This window comes from Pseudophryne corroboree, chromosome 3 (genome assembly GCF_028390025.1).
Source record: "Pseudophryne corroboree isolate aPseCor3 chromosome 3, aPseCor3.hap2, whole genome shotgun sequence".
In the NCBI taxonomy this organism is placed as follows: Eukaryota; Metazoa; Chordata; class Amphibia; order Anura; family Myobatrachidae; genus Pseudophryne; species Pseudophryne corroboree.
The window spans coordinates 327,453,798-327,475,102 of NC_086446.1; the positions used below are offsets into that span (position 1 = coordinate 327,453,798).

Here is a 21,305-nt window from a genome sequence, read left to right on the forward strand (position 1 = left end):
AGCGCAACATTAAACCTTATCCAATCTAATATAAGACTTAAACGTTGCTGACTTCCAACGTCCCATTTCCTGAATGGCTGACGGTGGAAGTCTGCGTGCCGCAGCGCAAGTTGCCGCACCGATGCGAAAGGAATGCGTCCCATATTCCGCGCTATTAAGCCCCAGGGCGACCAAACAGTGCTTCAACACAGCGGCAAACTGAAACCGAGTGAGAGGCAATGCATCCCCGTGCAGTAGTACTTGAGCCCCACCTTTGGGCCGTAAAGGTAAATACATTTTTGCAAGCAGCACAGGGCAGAAATCGTCATCCTCCTGAGCCTTCAAAGTCACCCAGTGTCCTCGACCCAGCTGGTCGGTTTTGGAACGAGGCAACCTAAACATGATGACACCTTCCTTGAGTACCAGGTCCCTGAAAAGCATACCTGTATCAGTGGACCGTTTATTAGCGTCCACCAGCTCGCCAACCCGAAAGGCCCCAAAAAACGCAAATGAAAAGGCTGCACGGAAAAGGGACGCCTCAAACGCAGAATCAGTCACCGCCGGCAGAATCGCCATGAGCTCGCGCAACAATTGTGTCAATAGGTCTGCACGTATCCGGCTGGGACGGACTTAACCTCGCCCAACCCCTGAGCGCCTTGGATAAAGTAAAAGACCTGGTGGGGTCCGTCCCCTGCTGCAACCGAGCATGGAACGAAATCCCCGCCGGGTCGAAGGGGCCAATGAGTTCAGCGCCAAGCCATCTACGCCAGTTCTATAATCTGCCAGACAGAAGTTGGACAAGTCTATCCTAGGGCCTCCGCCCCGGGGGCCAACCTGCGAAACCTGGCAAAATTGAAACGCGACAGCACATCCGCGATGTCGTTCTCGACCCCAGGCACGTGCTTCGCCGTGAAATTGATGTTAAAACGGAGACATTGTAACACCAAAAATCTCAACAGCCGCAAAGCCTGCGGCGATGATGCACGTTGATTGTTCACCGCATGCACCCCCCCCCAAATTGTCGCACCAAAAGACAATCGTCCGGTTCTCCAACTTAGGGGCCCACAACTCCACTGCCACAGCTATCGGAAACAGTTCCAATAAAAGTAGGTTAGCCGTAAAACCACGAGATACCCAAGACTGGGGCCAGGCCGAAACACACCACTCGCCCTGGAAAAAAGCACCAAAACCCGTAGAACCGGCAGCATCTGTAAACAGCTCCAGGGAAGAATTGGCGACGGGCCGGAGAGGCCACAACAATTCTGAATTAAAAGTTACCAAAAAGGTCGACCAAGTTCTAAGGTCGTCCTTAATTTCCCGAGACAGACGAATGGTGTGGTGCGGCCCAGTCACTCCCACAAAATTAAAGGAGCCTAAAAGGGACTGCACCTGATGAAGTCTAACTCTACGCTTACTCAAGCATTCCTCGATCTGTCCCAAAAGCTTCGCCACCTTGTCGGCCGGGATGCGACAACACCCTGCGCTAGTGTCAACCTCGATGCCCAGGTAAGAAAGGCAACACGTGGGTCCCTCTGTCTTATCGTGGGCAACAGGCACTCCCAGAACCCTGAACAAGGCGGACGCCGAAAAAAGGAGCTCCTGGCAAGTGTTGCTGGCTCCTGGGCCCACAAAAAGAAAGTCATAGAGATAGTGGGCGATGCCAACGTGCCCCGTTCCGGCAGCAATGCACCAATGCAGGAATGAGCTAAATTTCTCGAAGTAGGCGCAAGAGACAGAACAACCCATCGGCAAACATTTGTCAACATAAAAGAAACCGCCTAACCGAAAACCCATAAACTTGAAAGAGACGGGGTGAAGGGGAAGAAGGCGAAAAGCGGATTCAACATCTAACTTGGCCAACAGGGCTGCGGGCCCAAAACCCCGGATCAATTCCAGGGCCTCGTCAAACAACTGGTACCTGACCGTGCAAAACTCCTCAGGAATGGCGTCGTTAACGGAGCCCCCATCCGGGTAGGACAAATGCTGGATCAAGCAGAATTTACCCGGCGCCTTCTTGGGAACCACCCCCAAGGGAGATACGCATAACCCAGGCAAAGGCTCACATGCAAAAGGGCCGCACATGCGACCCAATTGCACCTTCGCCTCCACCTTCTGCCTGACCACATGGGGAAACTCCGTCGCCGACCTCAAATTCCTGCGAGACACCACATGTACTGATTCCGAAATGGGCAAACGAAAACCGCAACTAAACCCGGCTAACAAAAACTCAGCATTCTCCGTCCTGGGGTAACGGTGCAACCATTTAGCCAACTCAGGTACAACTATGGGCGAGGGTGCCTTACTTCGCACTGCCGCCTGCAGCGCCCTGGTCGGCCTGCTTAACCCTGCCTCCGGACTTACAATCCTTGGCGGGGTGATTGGCTCCACAGACGCGGCAGGAGTGACAAAAACGACAACTCGCACCCCTAGTGCATTTAGAGTCGTTAAACGCAAAACACTTGCCCTTTGTCGCCGTACCAGGAACATTCTTACCCCCCGAAAACTTCCTCTTGGTCTGACCCTCAACCACACTACTCGCTTGGTTGGAAACCTCCATCCAAACCTCGACATCCTTAAAGCCCAAAAGTAACGTCGGATTGCCATCCTGATTCTTACGGAATTTTTCATCGTAATCCCTCCAGACGGAACCTTTGTACTTTAAGAACATCTCATTAATTAAAAACATGTACTTTACCACATTAAGATGTTCGGCAGGGCGAGTTTTTAGGTAAACAGCAGAAAAGACTAAGAAACCTCTTAACCAATGATGAAAGCTCCGGAAAGCATTTTCACCGATGCCCCCCGCCTTCTTCGCCTTGTCGAAGTCCTTCCTCATGTCATCCGTGAGGGTGAAAAGGTCGACAAATTTCCCCTTAACTATTTTTTCCTTCATCCTCTTCCGCAAACCCCGAGTAACAGCCGTGTTGGCGCAGCGCACCATCTCCGAAAACAACGGCGGCTCATCAGGAGCCGCCGCCTTTTTCGGCACCTTATCCTTCCCTACCACCTTTGCGACCTCACGCGCGACTAATTTCGCAAGCTTGCACGGGCGCTTGGGGGAATCAGACCCCTCGCTGCTAGTAGAGGATTCAGATGAAGATACAACAGATGAATCGGCTGCAACGTCATGCTCACCAGAACCGGAAGAGCCAGGGACGTCAGCCATCTCAGTCGCCTGCGAGAGACCTGGAACTGAAGAACCGGCATCTGTTGGAGATGGGTCCGCATCACCGCGCCTCCCGGATCCGTCCTGCACCGGAGCGGCCTGAGGGGCTGCAGAGCAGTCTGTACTAACCTCGGGAACAGAAACAAGCGGAATTAAGTTACCCAGCCCCTCAGCCCCACCAACAGATGAAACGGGGAGGGGGCGCGGCGCTTCCCCGCCCGGGGCCACCGAATGCAACGGTGTACCTGACACAGGCGGTGCCACCTGAGCCGGCGGGGCCTGGGCTGGGGGAAGGTACGGAGGCACCGCAACTGCTTGGCTAACGCTGGGAAAGCGGATACCTGGGGACCCAAAACCGCCCTGCCAAGGATACCCGTAAGGCCCTGGCTGCGCCGGGGGATAAGGCAGTTGACAGTATGGGAACTGGTGGAAGGCTGGCGCCGGAAGTGACGCGGATTGAAACCCTCCCGAAAAAGAAGAAACATTATGTGGGTGTCCGAAAGCTTGCCCCATCCCGGAGGACCAGACTGACTGGACCACCTGCGGAGTGGAAACTAGCGGAGGGAAACTTTGCGAAACTACTGGGGGAAATGGGAATTGCAAGTAAGGCAGGCCCGTACCGCTGGGGGAAGAGAATGCCGGCAAGCCAAGGGTGCTCGTAGCAAAGCCACCCCCCGCCACGGACCAAAAATCCGTAACGGAATGCTGGCCTGGCAAAGACACAGAGGCTGCTGCGGAGCCATGTACAGAAAAGGCCCGCAGCACCTCCAAGTGTCCAGCAGATGGCTGCACCTCCCCACCCAGCATGCTACCAGCAGCTTGTTGAGGGCGATGAGATGAGCAGCCAGGCACTAAAATGGCCGCCAGGGGGGGAGCCTGACCTAGGAGGGTCTCCCTGAAACCCTGCGAATCTTCACACTGCCCGCTGACCCCCCCAGCCACTGGGGCTCTGTGATGCCCACCAGCATCCAGGGGTGCGTCAGGGGCCCCAAAAGCACCGGGCGCGGGACCCGTGGGGGGCCCACTATGCCCCAGGGTAGCCACACCCGCAACCACCCCAGTGTATGAAACCAGCGCGGCTGGGGGTGCCGAATCCCCGCCACGCATGCTGCCCGCAGCAGCGCCGGCGCCAGCCGCCCCATACCCGCTGATCGCGGGAGAGAAGCGGCCGGCGCTGCAGCCCCAGTTACCCTCGCGGCCGGGGGTGACGAGTCCCGGCCCGAGACAGCGAGCGTCCCGCGCTGACGGCCGCCATGCCTGACCCGCTAGTAGCGGGACGCACGGAGCCGCCAGGTGCTGCATCGGGGGCAGAGATGGGAGGCGCTGACGGAACGGGCACCGTCGCGCCTCCTGCCCCGGAGCTGGGAGCCTGACGAGCGGGGACAGCAGCAGGGCGGAGGAGGCGCACAGCACCCGATGTGGGAGCGGCGTCCGCCAGCCTTAGGGACGGGGTGCTGAGCACTTAGGCCTGGGCATAATAGCAGGGTGGGGAGGCACACAGGGGCAGTGTAATATAGGAGGCAATATAGGCGCAGTACAGAAAAAGGCTGGGGAATGATAGAATATAAGAAAAGGAGATAAGGGGAAAATTAGAGAATAATGCAGAAAAATGAAAGAAAGAAAGAGACAGGCAGACAATAATCACCCTTCACTTATCCTTCCAGACGACAAGAGGAAGTAACTCTGGAAGTTTCTACCCTTAATGCACTAAACACCTCCCCTACACTCACCGATAGGCTGGCCCTAACGAATTACCACTCACTCAAAACTCTGATCTGCCTAGCAACAATTGACCTAGGTTGCAGTTTCTATACTTGTGGGCAGACCTCCGCAGAGTTATAATAATAATGTATAGTGAGTAGCTTTAAATGATTTATTTACATGCTAAAATAAGCAAAAGAAAATATTGGCAGATCTGCTTGTGACACCTATGGCCAGAGGCGGAACTACCGGCAGTGCAAGCAGTGCGTTGCACTGGGGCCCGCCTCTGTTCAGGGGCCCAAGCATGTAATGAGTCAAACTGACTCATTACATGCCGCTGTGCGCTGCGGGCAACCGCTGCCCGCAGCGCACAGCCGCCCGGACAGAGAGGAGAGGAGCGGCGCGCACTGCAGCGGTACGGGGTAAGGTGGAGGACGGAGGTGAAGGAGGGAGCCGCAGCAGCGCTTTGTTACTGGTGGAGGCGCTGCTGCTGCTGCTCCTCTGCTTCACTATAGGCTGTCTCTGAGAACAGCCTATAGTGAAGCAGAGGGGCAGCAGCAGCAGCGCCTCCACCAATAACACAGCGCTGCTGCGGCTCCCTCCTCCACCTCCCTCCTCCTTCTTCTCTACTGCCCGGGAAGCTGCACAAGGAGCCTGAGCCAACAGAGAGGGTAAGTATAATTTTTCTTTCTTTCTTTCTTTCTTTCTTTCTTTCTTTCTTTCTTTCTTTCTTTCTTTCTTTCTTTCTCTTTCTTTTTTTATTTGTTGGGACTGCCTGCCGCAATGTGTAAAAAGGGGGAATCAGCCTGCCGCAATGTTAAAAAGGGGGGACTGCCTGCCGCTATGTATAAAAATGGGGAATCTGCCTGCCGCTATGTATAAAAATGGGGAATCTGCCTGCCGCAATGTGTAAAAAGGGGGAATCTGCCTGCCGCAATGTAAAAATGGGGAATCTGCCTGCCGCAATGTGTAAAAAGGGGGAATCAGCCTGCCGCAATGTATAAAAATGGGGAATCTGCCTGCCGCTAGGTATAAAAATGGGGAATCTGCCTGCCGCTATGTGTAAAAAGGTAGAATCTGCCTGCCGTAATGTGTAAAAAGGGCACGCTGTCTGCCGTTATGTGTAAAAAGTGTATGCTGTCTGCCGTAATGTGTAAAATGGGGATGCTGTCTGCCGTTATGTGTAAAAAGTGTATGCTGTCTGCCGTAATGTGTAAAAAGTGCACGCTGTCTGCCGCTATGTGTAACGAGGGCACGCTGTCTGCCGCTATGTGTAACGAGGGCACGCTGTCTGCCATTATGTGTAAAAAGTGTATGCTGTCTGCCGTAATGTGTAAAAAGGGGATGCTGTCTGCCGCTATGTGTAACGAGGGCACGCTGTCTGCCATTATGTGTAAAAAGTGTATGCTGTCTGCCGTAATGTGTAAAATGGGGACGCTGTCTGCCGTAATGTGTAAAAAGTGCACGCTGTCTGCCGCTATGTGTAACGAGGGCACGCTGTCTGCCGTTATGTGTAAAAAGTGCACGCTGTCTGCCGTTATGTGTAAAAAGGGGAATCTGTTCGCTGTAAGGTGTAAAAGGGTCTCTACCTGGTGTAGTGGTGCTACTGTGCGGCGTAATTTGAAGAATGGAGACTACTGTGCACCGTTTTATGAATTGGTATTATTTTGTGGACACACCCCTTCCCCACGAAGCCACGCCACTATGTATTTTTGCGCGCGCCTACGGCGCGCACTGCCCATGGGGTGGACTTGGATGGGATGGGGGGGGGCCCAAAGCATTTTGTCGCACCTGGGCCCACCGCTTGCTTGTTCCGCCACTGCCTATGGCCATACCAAGGAAAATGCAATTAGTGCCAGTGCCCAGGGCTGCGGGGGCAAAAGTATTGCACCTCTCAGCATGGAGTGCCTCTCCAAGCCACTCAATATTGTGATGTGACTTGAGAAGCCCCGGATGCGGCTCTCAGCCTCCATTTTGCAGGCATGTGATGTCAAAAAGCTAAAGTAAGATAAAAGTAGGCAGACAAATAAATATGACCCAAAACTATAGATCTGCCTTCTACCTTTTCTGCTGGAATATGAGTATTTATGAATATTCTGTCTGATCTGAAGTAAAATGTTTCCCAAACAGAGGATCATTCGTGAATTGCTGTTTTTCTCCAGTGTAGGCTGTTATTTATTTTTTTCTTTATCATCAGAAAGATAACTCCATATTTAATATTTTTGTTTTTGTGTCAGCTGTACAGAATGAACGAGACCGTATAAGCACAAGGAGATCTAGTTATGAAGACAGCAGCTTGCCTTCTATCAATGTATTAATTCAAGCAGAAGTCTTATCACAACAGGTACAAAACTGAAAACCTATTACTTAGTTCATTTAAAAACACATCTATAATTTCTGTTATTTTTAGTGTTTGTGACTTTTGTATAGTGTCTAAAATCTTAAAATTTGTTTATGTTTTGTAAATACACTTTATTTTATTTTATATTTTAGTCTATTCTCATTTAGTTAACATCATTCCCCACTTGCCAAAAGCTGAGATATATCTTTGTGCACACTCCAGAATGCAATTATTAGGCAATACTCCTATTTGCTCTATGGTCTCTCTCCCCTCTCCTCCCAACCTTTCCCATCCTCTCTCTCTATTCATTTCTTTATTTTTTTACCCCTCCTTTTCTTTCCCTACCTTTTCACTCCTTCTATGCCCAGTTTCTCTGTATTACCCTAGCTGGGTCCTTCTTTTGCTGTAGTTCATTGTAAGATTCTATAACTCTGATTGCATACATTGTTTATAGCTCTGTAATCTAAAAAGAAAAAATTATTTTGATCTATTGTCCAGTCCATATTTCCATATATTTCATAGTTCATCTTTTATTACTATGGGAGAAAGATTTGTTCTGTCTGCATGTATTCATGATCTCTTATACTGTTTAATAAAACAATAAACAGATTTCTTTAAAAAAAAAATAAAAAAAAAATTGGATGCATATGTATATGTGGCAATAGGCACAGGGGCTTGCTGCTTACCATAACTGGGTGCTGGCTGAGTTGGATCTGTATGTATGTCAGGGTCGTGCAGTCAGGGGAGGCAGGGGAGGCAGTGCCTCCCCTGTCATTAATGAGTAAAATAATACAAAGAAGATACTTATGACACATAAGTATCTTCTTTATTATTTTACCTATCATTATATATGTTCAAATCACTTTGGGAGGCACCGATCGTGGTGCCTCCCGTAGTGATTAGGAAAAGTATGGGGAGCGGGGGCGGGCACAGGCGTGCCCTAGCAATGGGCTGGAAAAGCCCATTGAAATAACATGGGAAAGCGGCACCATTAGTGGTGCCGCTTTCCTACAGGGACGTGCTTTCAACCTATGAAAGCACGTCCCTGTGAGTGAGGCCACAGTGATTGGCCAGCGGATCCGTCACTGGATCCGCTGTCAATCACTGTATGGGGCGGCATCGGTACCTGCGGAGGTGCGGCGGCGGAGGTACGGGAAGCGGCGGGCCGGGCGGCGGAGGTACGGGATGCGGAGGTACGGGATGCAGAGAGGCGGGCGGCGGTAGCAGAGTTTTGGCAGCGGAAGCGGTACCCATTTCAAAAATGGCGCCTCAGCGTCATTTTTGAAATTCAAGATGGCCGCCGCGAGCCAATCATGGCTCGCCGCGTCATCGCCCCGCCCCCTCCCGCTGACTTATATAAGTCAGCGCGAGGCAGCGGCTGTCAGTCCGACGGCGGAGGAGGAGCGGAGAAGAGCTCCTGAAGACGCCGTGGAAGTCCTGGATGGGCGGCGGCTATGCAAAAGAGCTTAGCAGCCGCCGCCCACCAGGTGAAGATGCTGGAAGTCCTGGGAAGGCGGCGGCCATGCAAAAGAGCTTAAAGGCCGCTGCCTCCCAGGTGAAGACGTCGTGGAAGTCCTGGATGGGCGGCGGCTATGCAAAAGAGCTTAGCAGCCGCCGCCCACCAGGTGAAGACGCCGGAGGAAGACCCCAGAAGCCCTGGGGAGGTGGCGCCCTCCCAGGTGAAGACGCCGGAAGCCCTGGGAAGGCGGCGGCCATGCAAAAGAGCTTAAAGGCCGCCGCCCCCAGGTGAAGACCCAGTTTAATAAAGAATTTTTTAAAGAATGTGTTGTGTTTTTTTTTTTATATTTTCTTTACAGGTGGACTACAGGTGCCAGCGGGCCCTTTATGTCCGGGCATGCTGGCACTTGTGGTTCTCCAAGTGCCAGCATGCTGGGGCAGGCTTGCTGGGACCTGTAGGCCACCTGTAAAGAACAATATTACTATTCTTTGCAGGTGGACTACAGGTGCCAGCGGGCCCTTTATGTTCGGGCATGCTGGCACTTGTGGTTCTCCAAGTGCCAGCATGCTGGGGCAGGCTTGCTGGGATCTGTAGGCCACCTGTAAAGAACAGAACATACAATGAACCCCGCACCCACCGCCACCAGGGGTGCGGGGCATAGCACTGGGCTATCAGCCCAGTGCTGGTTGTTGCTCGGGAGGGGGGACCCCATTTTGATTTTTTGGGGACCCCACTTTCCGAGGAATTCCAGCCCTGGTCTGACTGGTTTGGGGGGTGTTTAATGGCATGGCAGGGGGACCCCACACTGAGTGTCTCCCCTGCTATGGCATTATCCCCCCTGGCTGGTTCTGCCTGGTGCTGGTTTTAGTGCTGGTGCTGCTATGGCATTATCCCCCCGACTGCACTTTTTTTTTTTTTTTTTGGGGGGGGGGGGGGGGGGGGCGAGTTTAGCTGCAGTGCCTCCCCAGGCCCTGACCTCACCGCACGTCACTGATGTATGTATATATATATATATATATATATATATATATACATACATACATACATCCAACTCAGCCAGCACCCAGCATATATATATATATATATATATATATATGCTCAGCCAGCATATATATATATACTGTGTGTGTGTGTGTGTGTGTGTGTGTGTGTGTGTGTGTGTGTGTGTGTGTGTGTGTGTGTGTGTGTGTGTATATTTCTCTAACGTCCTAGTGGATGCTGGGGACTCCGAAAGGACCATGGGGAATAGCGGCTCCGCAGGAGACTGGGCACAAAAGTAAAAAGCTTTAGGACTACCTGGTGTGCACTGGCTCCTCCCCCTATGACCCTCCTCCAAGCCTCAGTTAGATTTTTGTGCCCGAACGAGACGGGTGCAGGCTAAGGGGCTCTCCTGAGCTGCTTAGTGTAAAAGTTTAAAGTAGGTTTTTTATTTTTAGTGAGACCTGCTGGCAACAGGCTTACTGCACCGAGGGACTAAGGGGAGAAGAAGCGAACTCACCTGCGTGCAGAGTGGATTGGGCTTCTTAGGCTACTGGACATTAGCTCCAGAGGGACGATCACAGGCCCAGCCATGGATGGGTCCCAGAGCCGCGCCGCCGGCCGCCTTACAGAGCCAGAACACTGAAGAGGTCCGGAAAATCGGCGGCAGAAGACGTCCTGTCTTCAATAAGGTAGCGCACAGCACTGCAGCTGTGCGCCATTGCTCTCAGCACACTTCACACTCCGGTCACTGAGGGTGCAGGGCGCTGGGGGGGGGCGCCCTGAGACGCAATAAAAACACCTTTTTTGGCAAAAAAAATACATCACATATAGCTCCTGGGCTATATGGATGCATTTAACCCCTGCCAATTTTTACATAAAAAAGCGGGAGAAAGGCCGCCGAAAAGGGGGCGGAGCCTATCTCCTCAGCACACTGGCGCCATTTTTTCCTCACAGCTCCGTTGGAGGAAGGCTCCCTGACTCTCCCCTGCAGTCCTGCACTACAGAAACAGGGTAAAACAAGAGAGGGGGGGCACTAAATTGGCATATAAATATATACAGCAGCTATATTAGGGAAAAACACTTATATAAGGTTATCCCTGTATATATATAGCGCTCTGGTGTGTGCTGGCAAACTCTCCCTCTGTCTCCCCAAAGGGCTAGTGGGGTCCTGTCCTCTATCAGAGCATTCCCTGTGTGTGTGCTGTGTGTCGGTACGTTGTGTCGACATGTATGAGGAGGAAAATGGTGTGGAGGCGGAGCAATTGCCTGTGTTAGTGATGTCACCCCCTAGGGAGTCGACACCTGACTGGATGGTCTTATGGAAAGAATTACGTGATAGTGTCAGCACTTTACAAAAGACTGTTGACGACATGAGACAGCCGGCAAATCAGTTAATACCTGTACAGGCGTCTCAAACACCGTCAGGGGCTCTAAAGCGCCCGTTACCTCAGGTCGATACAGACACAGACACGGACACTGACTCCAGTGTCGACGGTGAGGAAACAAACGTATTTTCCAGTAGGGCCACACGTTACATGATCACGGCAATGAAGGAGGTTTTGAACATTTCTGATACTACAAGTACCACAAAAAAGGGTATTATGTGGGGTGTGAAAAAACTACCCGTAGTTTTTCCCGAATCAGATGAATTAAATGAGGTGTGTGATGAAGCGTGGGTTTCCCCCGATAAAAAACTGCTAATTTCTAAAAAGTTATTGGCATTATACCCTTTCCCGCCAGAGGTTAGGGCGCGTTGGGAAACACCCCCTAGGGTAGATAAGGCGCTCACACGCTTATCAAAACAAGTGGCGTTACCGTCTCCTGATACGGCCGCCCTCAAGGAACCAGCTGATAGGAAGCTGGAAAATATCCTTAAAAGTATATACACACATACTGGTATTATACTGCGACCAGCAATCGCCTCAGCCTGGATGTGCAGTGCTGGGGTGGCTTGGTCGGATTCCCTGACTGAAAATATTGATACCCTGGACAGGGACAATATATTATTGACTATAGAGCATTTAAAGGATGCATTTCTATATATGCGAGATGCACAGAGGGATATTTGCACTCTGGCATCAAGAGTAAGTGCGATGTCCATTTCTGCCAGAAGAGGATTATGGACACGACAGTGGTCAGGGGATGCGGATTCCAAACGGCATATGGAAGTATTGCCGTATAAAGGGGAGGAGTTATTTGGGGTCGGTCTATCGGACCTGGTGGCCACGGCAACGGCTGGGAAATCCACCTTTTTACCCCAAGTCACCTCGCAGCAGAAAAAGATACCGTCTTTTCAGGCTCAGTCCTTTCGTCCCCATAAGGGCAAGCGGGCAAAAGGCCACTCATATCTGCCCCGGGGCAGAGGAAGGGGAAAAAGACTGCAGCAGACAGCCTCTTCCCACGAACAGAAGCCCTCCCCCGCTTCTGCCAAGTCCTCAGCATGACGCTGGGGCCTTACAAGCGGACTCAGGCACGGTAGGGGCCCGTCTCAAGAATTTCAGCGCGCAGTGGGCTCACTCGCAAGTGGACCCCTGGATCCTGCAGGTAGTATCTCAGGGGTACAAATTGGAATTCGAGACGTCTCCCCCTCGCCGGTTCCTGAAGTCTGCTTTACCAACGTCTCCCCCCGACAGAGAGGCGGTATTGGAAGCCATTCACAAGCTGTATTCCCAGCAGGTGATAATCAAGGTACCCCTCCTACAACAGGGAAAGGGGTATTATTCCACGCTGTTTGTGGTACCGAAGCCGGACGGCTCGGTGAGACCCATTTTAAATCTGAAATCCTTGAACACTTACATAAAAAGGTTCAAGTTCAAGATGGAGTCACTCAGAGCAGTGATAGCGAACCTGGAAGAAGGGGACTATATGGTGTCGTTGGACATCAAAGATGCTTACCTCCATGTCCCAATTTGCCCTTCTCACCAAGGGTACCTCAGGTTTGTGGTACAGAACTGTCACTATCAGTTTCAGACGCTGCCGTTTGGATTGTCCACGGCACCCCGGGTCTTTACCAAGGTAATGGCCGAAATGATGATTCTTCTTCGAAGAAAAGGCATCTTAATTATCCCTTACTTGGACGATCTCCTGATAAGGGCAAGGTCCAGAGAACAGTTAGAGGTCGGAGTAGCACTATCTCAAGTGGTACTACGACAGCACGGATGGATTCTAAATATTCTAAAATCGCAGCTGATTCCGACGACACGTCTGCTGTTCCTAGGGGTGGTCTTCTGTTTGCCGGCGGTCGGGCTCCCGGCGCTCAGTATACCGGCGCCGGGAGCCCGACCGCCGGCTTACCGACAATTATTTTCCCTCGTGGGGGTCCACGACCCCCATAGAGGGAGAATAAAATAGTGTGGCGCGCGTAGCGCGCCACCGTGCCCGTAGCGTGGCGAGCGCAGCGAGCCCGCAAGGGGCTCATTTGCGCTCGCCAAGCTGTCGGTAAGCCGGCGGTCGGGCTCCCGGCGCCGGGATGCTGGTCGCCGGGAGCCCGACCGCCGGCCACCCGTAGTGAACCCGTTCCTAGGGATGATTCTGGACACAGTACAGAAAAAGGTGTTTCTCCCGGAAGAGAAAGCCAGGGAGTTATCCGACCTAGTCAGGAACCTCCTAAGACCAGGCCAAGTGTCAGTACATCAATGCACAAGGGTCCTGGGAAAGATGGTGGCTTCTTACGAAGCGATTCCATTCGGCAGATTCCACGCAAGAACTTTTCAGTGGGATCTGCTGGACAAATGGTCCGGATCGCATCTTCAAATGCATCAGCGGATAACCCTGTCTCCAAGGACAAGGGTGTCTCTCCTGTGGTGGTTACAGAGTGCTCATCTCCTAGAGGGCCGCAGATTCGGCATTCAGGATTGGGTCCTGGTGACCACGGATTAGAGATGAGCGCCTGAAATTTTTCGGGTTTTGTGTTTTGGTTTTGGGTTCGGTTCCGCGGCCGTGTTTTGGGTTCGAACGCGTTTTGGCAAAACCTCACCGAATTATTTTTGTCGGATTCGGGTGTGTTTTGGATTCGGGTGTTTTTTTCCAAAAACACTAAAAAACAGCTTAAATCATAGAATTTGGGGGTCATTTTGATCCCAAAGTATTATTAACCTCAAAAACCATAATTTACACTCATTTTCAGTCTATTCTGAATACCTCACACCTCACAATATTATTTTTAGTCCTAAAATTTGCACCGAGGTCGCTGTGTGAGTAAGATAAGCGACCCTAGTGGCCGACACAAACACCGGGCCCATCTAGGAGTGGCACTGCAGTGTCACGCAGGATGGCCCTTCCAAAAAACCCTCCCCAAACAGCACATGACGCAAAGAAAAAAAGAGGCGCAATGAGGTAGCTGTGTGAGTAAGATTAGCGACCCTAGTGGCCGACACAAACACCGGGCCCATCTAGGAGTGGCACTGCAGTGTCACGCAGGATGGCCCTTCCAAAAAACCCTCCCCAAACAGCACATGACGCAAAGAAAAAAAGAGGCGCAATGAGGTAGCTGACTGTGTGAGTAAGATTAGCGACCCTAGTGGCCGACACAAACACCGGGCCCATCTAGGAGTGGCACTGCAGTGTCACGCAGGATGGCCCTTCCAAAAAACCCTCCCCAAACAGCACATGACGCAAAGAAAAAAAGAGGCGCAATGAGGTAGCTGACTGTGTGAGTAAGATTAGCGACCCTAGTGGCCGACACAAACACCGGGCCCATCTAGGAGTGGCACTGCAGTGTCACGCAGGATGTCCCTTCCAAAAAACCCTCCCCAAACAGCACATGACGCAAAGAAAAAAAGAGGCGCAATGAGGTAGCTGTGTGAGTAAGATTAGCGACCCTAGTGGCCGACACAAACACCGGGCCCATCTAGGAGTGGCACTGCAGTGTCACGCAGGATGTCCCTTCCAAAAAACCCTCCCCAAACAGCACATGACGCAAAGAAAAAAAGAGGCGCAATGAGGTAGCTGACTGTGTGAGTAAGATTAGCGACCCTAGTGGCCGACACAAACACCGGGCCCATTTAGGAGTGGCACTGCAGTGTCACGCAGGATGTCCCTTCCAAAAAACCCTCCCCAATCAGCACATGATGCAAAGAAAAAGAAAAGAAAAAAGAGGTGCAAGATGGAATTATCCTTGGGCCCTCCCACCCACCCTTATGTTGTATAAACAAAACAGGACATGCACACTTTAACCAACCCATCATTTCAGTGACAGGGTCTGCCACACGACTGTGACTGATATGACGGGTTGGTTTGGACCCCCCCCCCAAAAAAGAAGCAATTAATCTCTCCTTGCACAAACTGGCTCTACAGAGGCAAGATGTCCACCTCATCTTCACCCTCCGATATATCACCGTGTACATCCCCCTCCTCACAGATTATCAATTCGTCCCCACTGGAATCCACCATCTCAGCTCCCTGTGTACTTTGTGGAGGCAATTGCTGCTGGTCAATGTCTCCGCGGAGGAATTGATTATAATTCATTTTAATGAACATCATCTTCTCCACATTTTCTGGATGTAACCTCGTACGCCGATTGCTGACAAGGTGAGCGGCGGCACTAAACACTCTTTCGGAGTACACACTTGTGGGAGGGCAACTTAGGTAGAATAAAGCCAGTTTGTGCAAGGGCCTCCAAATTGCCTCTTTTTCCTGCCAGTATAAGTACGGACTGTGTGACGTGCCTACTTGGATGCGGTCACTCATATAATCCTCCACCATTCTATCAATGTTGAGAGAATCATATGCAGTGACAGTAGACGACATGTCCGTAATCGTTGTCAGGTCCTTCAGTCCGGACCAGATGTCAGCATCAGCAGTCGCTCCAGACTGCCCTGCATCACCGCCAGCGGGTGGGCTCGGAATTCTGAGCCTTTTCCTCGCACCCCCAGTTGCGGGAGAATGTGAAGGAGGAGATGTTGACAGGTCGCGTTCCGCTTGACTTGACAATTTTGTCACCAGCAGGTCTTTCAACCCCAGCAGACCTGTGTCTGCCGGAAAGAGAGATCCAAGGTAGGCTTTAAATCTAGGATCGAGCACGGTGGCCAAAATGTAGTGCTCTGATTTCAACAGATTGACCACCCGTGAATCCTTGTTAAGTGAATTAAGGGCTGCATCCACAAGTCCCACATGCCTAGCGGAATCGCTCCCTTTTAGCTCCTTCTTCAATGCCTCCAGCTTCTTCTGCAAAAGCCTGATGAGGGGAATGACCTGACTCAGGCTGGCAGTGCCTGAACTGACTTCACGTGTGGCAAGTTCAAAGGGCATCAGAACCTTGCACAACGTTGAAATCATTCTCCACTGCACTTGAGACAGGTGCATTCCATCTCCTATATCGTGCTCAATTGTATAGGCTTGAATGGCCTTTTGCTGCTCCTCCAACCTCTGAAGCATATAGAGGGTTGAATTCCACCTCGTTACCACTTCTTGCTTCAGATGATGGCAGGGCAGGTTCAGTAGTTTTTGGTGGTGCTCCAGTCTTCTGTACGTGGTGCCTGTACGCCGAAAGTGTCCCGCAATTTTTCTGGCCACCGACAGCATCTCTTGCACGCCCCTGTCGTTTTAAAAAAAATTCTGCACCACCAAATTCAAGGTATGTGCAAAACATGGGACGTGCTGGAATTTGCCCATATTTAATGCACACACAATATTGCTGGCGTTGTCCGATGCCACAAATCCACAGGAGAGTCCAATTGGGGTAAGCCATTCCGCGATGATCTTCCTCAGTTGCCGTAAGAGGTTTTCAGCTGTGTGCGTATTCTGGAAAGCGGTGATACAAAGCGTAGCCTGCCTAGGAAAGAGTTGGCGTTTGCGAGATGCTGCTACTGGTGCCGCCGCTGCTGTTCTTGCGGCGGGAGTCCATACATCTACCCAGTGGGCTGTCACAGTCATATAGTCCTGACCCTGCCCTGCTCCACTTGTCCACATGTCCGTGGTTAAGTGGACATTGGGTACAACTGCATTTTTTAGGAGACTGGTGAGTCTTTTTCTGACGTCCGTGTACATTCTCGGTATCGCCTGCCTAGAGAAGTGGAACCTAGATGGTATTTGGTAACGGGGGCACACTGCCTCAATAAATTGTCTAGTTCCCTGTGAACTAACGGCGGATACCGGACGCACGTCTAACACCAACATAGTTGTCAAGGACTCAGTTATCCGCTTTGCAGTAGGATGACTGCTGTGATATTTCATCTTCCTCGCAAAGGACTGTTGAACAGTCAATTGCTTACTGGAAGTAGTACAAGTGGGCTTACGACTTCCCCTCTGGGATGACCATCGACTCCCAGCGGCAACAACAGCAGCGCCAGCAGCAGTAGGCGTTACACGCAAGGATGCATCGGAGGAATCCCAGGCAGGAGAGGACTCGTCAGACTTGCCAGTGACATGGCCTGCAGGACTATTGGCATTCCTGGGGAAGGAGGAAATTGACACTGAGGGAGTTGGTGGGGTGGTTTGCGTGAGCTTGGTTACAAGAGGAAGGGATTTACTGGTCAGTGGACTGCTTCCGCTGTCACCCAAAGTTTTTGAACTTGTCACTGACTTATTATGAATGCGCTGCAGGTGACGTATAAGGGAGGATGTTCCGAGGTGGTTAACGTCCTTACCCCTACTTATTACAGCTTGACAAAGGGAACACACAGCTTGACACCTGTTGTCCGCATTTCTGGTGAAATACCTCCACACCGAAGAGCTGATTTTTTTGGTATTTTCACCTGGCATGTCAACGGCCATATTCCTCCCACGGACAACAGGTGTCTCCCCGGGTGCCTGACTTAAACAAACCACCTCACCATCAGAATCCTCCTGGTCAATTTCCTCCCCAGCGCCAGCAACACCCATATCCTCCTCATCCTGGTGTACTTCAACACTGACATCTTCAATCTGACTATCAGGAACTGGACTGCGGGTGCTCCTTCCAGCACTTGCAGGGGGCGTGCAAATGGTGGAAGGCGCATGCTCTTCACGTCCAGTGTTGGGAAGGTCAGGCATCGCAACCGACACAATTGGACTCTCCTTGTGGATTTGGGATTTCAAAGAACGCACAGTTCTTTGCGGTGCTTTTGCCAGCTTGAGTCTTTTCAGTTTTCTAGCGAGAGGCTGAGTGCTTCCATCCTCATGTGAAGCTGAACCACTAGCCATGAACATAGGCCAGGGCCTCAGCCGTTCCTTGCCACTCCGTGTGGTAAATGGCATATTGGCAAGTTTACGCTTCTCCTCCGACAATTTTATTTTAGGTTTTGGAGTCCTTTTTTTACTGATATTTGGTGTTTTGGTTTTGACATGCTCTGTACTATGCCATTGGGCATCGGCCTTGGCAGACGACGTTGCTGGCATTTCATCGTCTCGGCCATGACTAGTGGCAGCAGCTTCAGCACGAGGTGGAAGTGGATCTTGATCTTTCCCTAATTTTGGAACCTCAACCTTTTTGTTCTCCATATTTTAATAGGCACAACTAAAAGGCACCTCAGGTAAACAATGCAGATGGATGGATTGGATACTAGTATACAATTATGGACGGGCTGCCGAGTGCCGACACAGAGGTAGCCACAGCCGTGAACTACCGCACTGTACTGTGTCTGCTGCTAATATATAGACTGGTTGATAAAGAGATAGTATACTCGTAACTAGTATGTATGTATAAAGAAAGAAAAAAAAACCACGGTTAGGTCACTGGTATATACAATTATGGACGGGCTGCCGAGTGCCGACACAGAGGTAGCCACAGCCGTGAACTACCGCACTGTACTGTGTCTGCTGCTAATATATAGACTGGTTGATAAAGAGATAGTATACTCGTAACTAGTATGTATGTATAAAGAAAGAAAAAAAAACCACGGTTAGGTCACTGGTATATACAATTATGGACGGGCTGCCGAGTGCCGACACAGAGGTAGCCACAGCCGTGAACTACCGCACTGTACTGTGTCTGCTGCTAATATATAGACTGGTTGATAAAGAGATAGTATACTCGTAACTAGTATGTATGTATAAAGAAAGAAAAAAAAACCACGGTTAGGTCACTGGTATATACAATTATGGACGGGCTGCGGAGTGCCGACACAGAGGTAGCCACAGCCGTGAACTACCGCACTGTACTGTGTCTGCTGCTAATATATAGACTGGTTGATAAAGAGATAGTATACTCGTAACTAGTATGTATGTATAAAGAAAGAAAAAAAAACCACGGTTAGGTGGTATATACAATTATGGACGGGCTGCCGAGTGCCGACACAGAGGTAGCCACAGCCGTGAACTACCGCACTGTACTGTGTCTGCTGCTAATATATAGACTGGTTGATAAAGAGATAGTATACTCGTAACTAGTATGTATGTATAAAGAAAGAAAAAAAAACCACGGTTAGGTCACTGGTATATACAATTATGGACGGGCTGCCGAGTGCCGACACAGAGGTAGCCACAGCCGTGAACTACCGCACTGTACACTGGTTGATAAAGAGATAGTAGTATACTCGTAACAACTAGTATGACGACGGTATAAAGAATGAAAAAAAAACCACGGTTAGGTGGTATATAATACAATTATGGTTGGACGGACTGCCTGCCGAGTGCCGACACAGAGGTAGCCACAGCCGTGAACTACCGCACTGTACACTGGTTGATAAAGAGATAGTAGTATACTCGTAACAACTAGTATGACGACGGTATAAAGAATGAAAAAAAAACCACGGTTAGGTGGTATATAATACAATTATGGTTGGACGGACTGCCTGCCGAGTGCCGACACAGAGGTAGCCACAGCCGTGAACTACCGCACTGTACACTGGTTGATAAAGAGATAGTAGTATACTCGTAACAACTAGTATGACGACGGTATAAAGAACGAAAAAAAAACCACGGTTAGGTGGTATATATTATAATACAATTATGGATGGACGGACTGCCTGCCGAGTTCCGACACAGAGGTAGCCACAGCCGTGAACTACCGCACTGTACACTGGTTGATAAAGAGATAGTAGTATACTCGTAACAACTAGTATGACGACGGTATAAAGAACGAAAAAAAAACCACGGTTAGGTGGTATATATTATAATACAATTATGGATGGACGGACTGCCTGCCGAGTTCCGACACAGAGGTAGCCACAGCCGTGAACTACCGCACTGTACACTGGTTGATAAAGAGATAGTAGTATACTCGTAACAACTAGTATGACTATGACGACGGTATAAAGAAAGAAAAAAAAAACCACGGTTAGGTGGTATATAATACAATTATGGATGGACGGACTGCCTGCCGAGTGCCGACACAGAGGTAGCCACAGCCGTGAACTACCGCACTGTACTGTGTCTGCTGCTAATATAGACTGGTTGATAAAGAGATAGTATACAATACTACTAATATACTGGTGGCCAGGCACTGGTCACCACTAGTCACACTGGCAGTGGCACTCCTGCAGCAAAAGTGTGCACTGTTTAATTTTAATATAATATTATTTATCATGTACTCCTGGCTCCTGCTATAACAACCTGCAGTGCTCCCCAGTCTCCCCCACAATTATAAGCTTTATATACAATACATTGATGTGCAGCACACTGGGCTGAGCAGTGCACACAGACTGAGTCACTGTGTGACTGTGTATCGTTTTTTTCAGGCAGAGAACGGATATATTAAATAAAACAAACAACTGCACTGTCTCTGGTGGTCACTGGTCACTGTGGTCGTCAGTCACTAAACTCTGTCTGCACTCTGCACTCTCTTCTAATCTACAGTATCACAGCAATCTCTCTCTCTCTCTCTCTTCTAAATCTAATCTAAATGGAGAGGACGCCAGCCACGTCCTCTCCCTATCAATCTCAATGCACGTGTGAAAATGGCGGCGACGCGCGGCTCCTTATATAGAATCCGAGTCTCGCGAGAATCCGACAGCGTCATGATGACGTTCGGGCGCGCTCGGGTTAACCGAGCAAGGCGGGAAGATCCGAGTCGCTCGGACCCGTAAAAAAAAGTGAAGTTCGTGCGGGTTCGGATTCAAAGAAACCGAACCCGCTCATCTCTACCACGGATGCCAGCCTGAGAGGCTGGGGAGCAGTCACACAGGGAAGAAATTTCCAGGGCTTGTGGTCAAGCATGGAAACGTCACTTCACATAAATATCCTGGAACTAAGGGCCATTTACAATGCCCTAAGTCAGGCAAGACCTCTGCTTCAGGGTCAGCCGGTGTTGATCCAGTCGGACAACATCACGGCAGTCGCCCACGTAAACAGACAGGGCGGCACAAGAAGCAGGAGGGCAATGATGGAAGTGGCAAGGATTCTTCGCTGGGCGGAAAATCATGTGATAGCACTGTCAGCAGTGTTCATTCCGGGAGTGGACAACTGGGAAGCAGACTTCCTCAGCAGACACGATCTTCACCCGGGGGAGTGGGGACTTCACCCAGAAGTCTTCCACATGATTGTGAACCGTTGGGAAAAACCAAAGGTGGACATGATGGCGTCCCGCCTCAACAAAAAACTGGACAGATATTGCGCCAGGTCAAGGGACCCTCAGGCAATAGCTGTGGACGCTCTGGTAACACCGTGGGTGTACCAGTCAGTGTATGTGTTCCCTCCTCTTCCTCTCATACCAAAAGTACTGAGAATCATAAGAAGGAGAGGAGTAAAGACTATACTCGTGGCTCCGGATTGGCCAAGAAGGACTTGGTACCCGGAAATTCAAGAGATGCTCACGGAAGACC

At 50.6% G+C, this 21,305-nt stretch overlaps 1 protein-coding gene across 3 annotated transcripts in view; it reads left to right on the forward strand.

Moving 5' to 3' along the window:
- Positions 1-21,305, forward strand: part of HNF4A (hepatocyte nuclear factor 4 alpha) — a 116,897-nt gene that overhangs the window by 37,522 nt on the left and 58,070 nt on the right. For all 3 annotated transcript variants that reach the window (XM_063959553.1, XM_063959556.1, XM_063959555.1), the window contains exon 4: positions 7,084-7,190. In XM_063959553.1, coding sequence (XP_063815623.1) covers positions 7,084-7,190 — 107 coding nt within the window. The remainder of the gene's footprint in view (positions 1-7,083; positions 7,191-21,305) is intronic.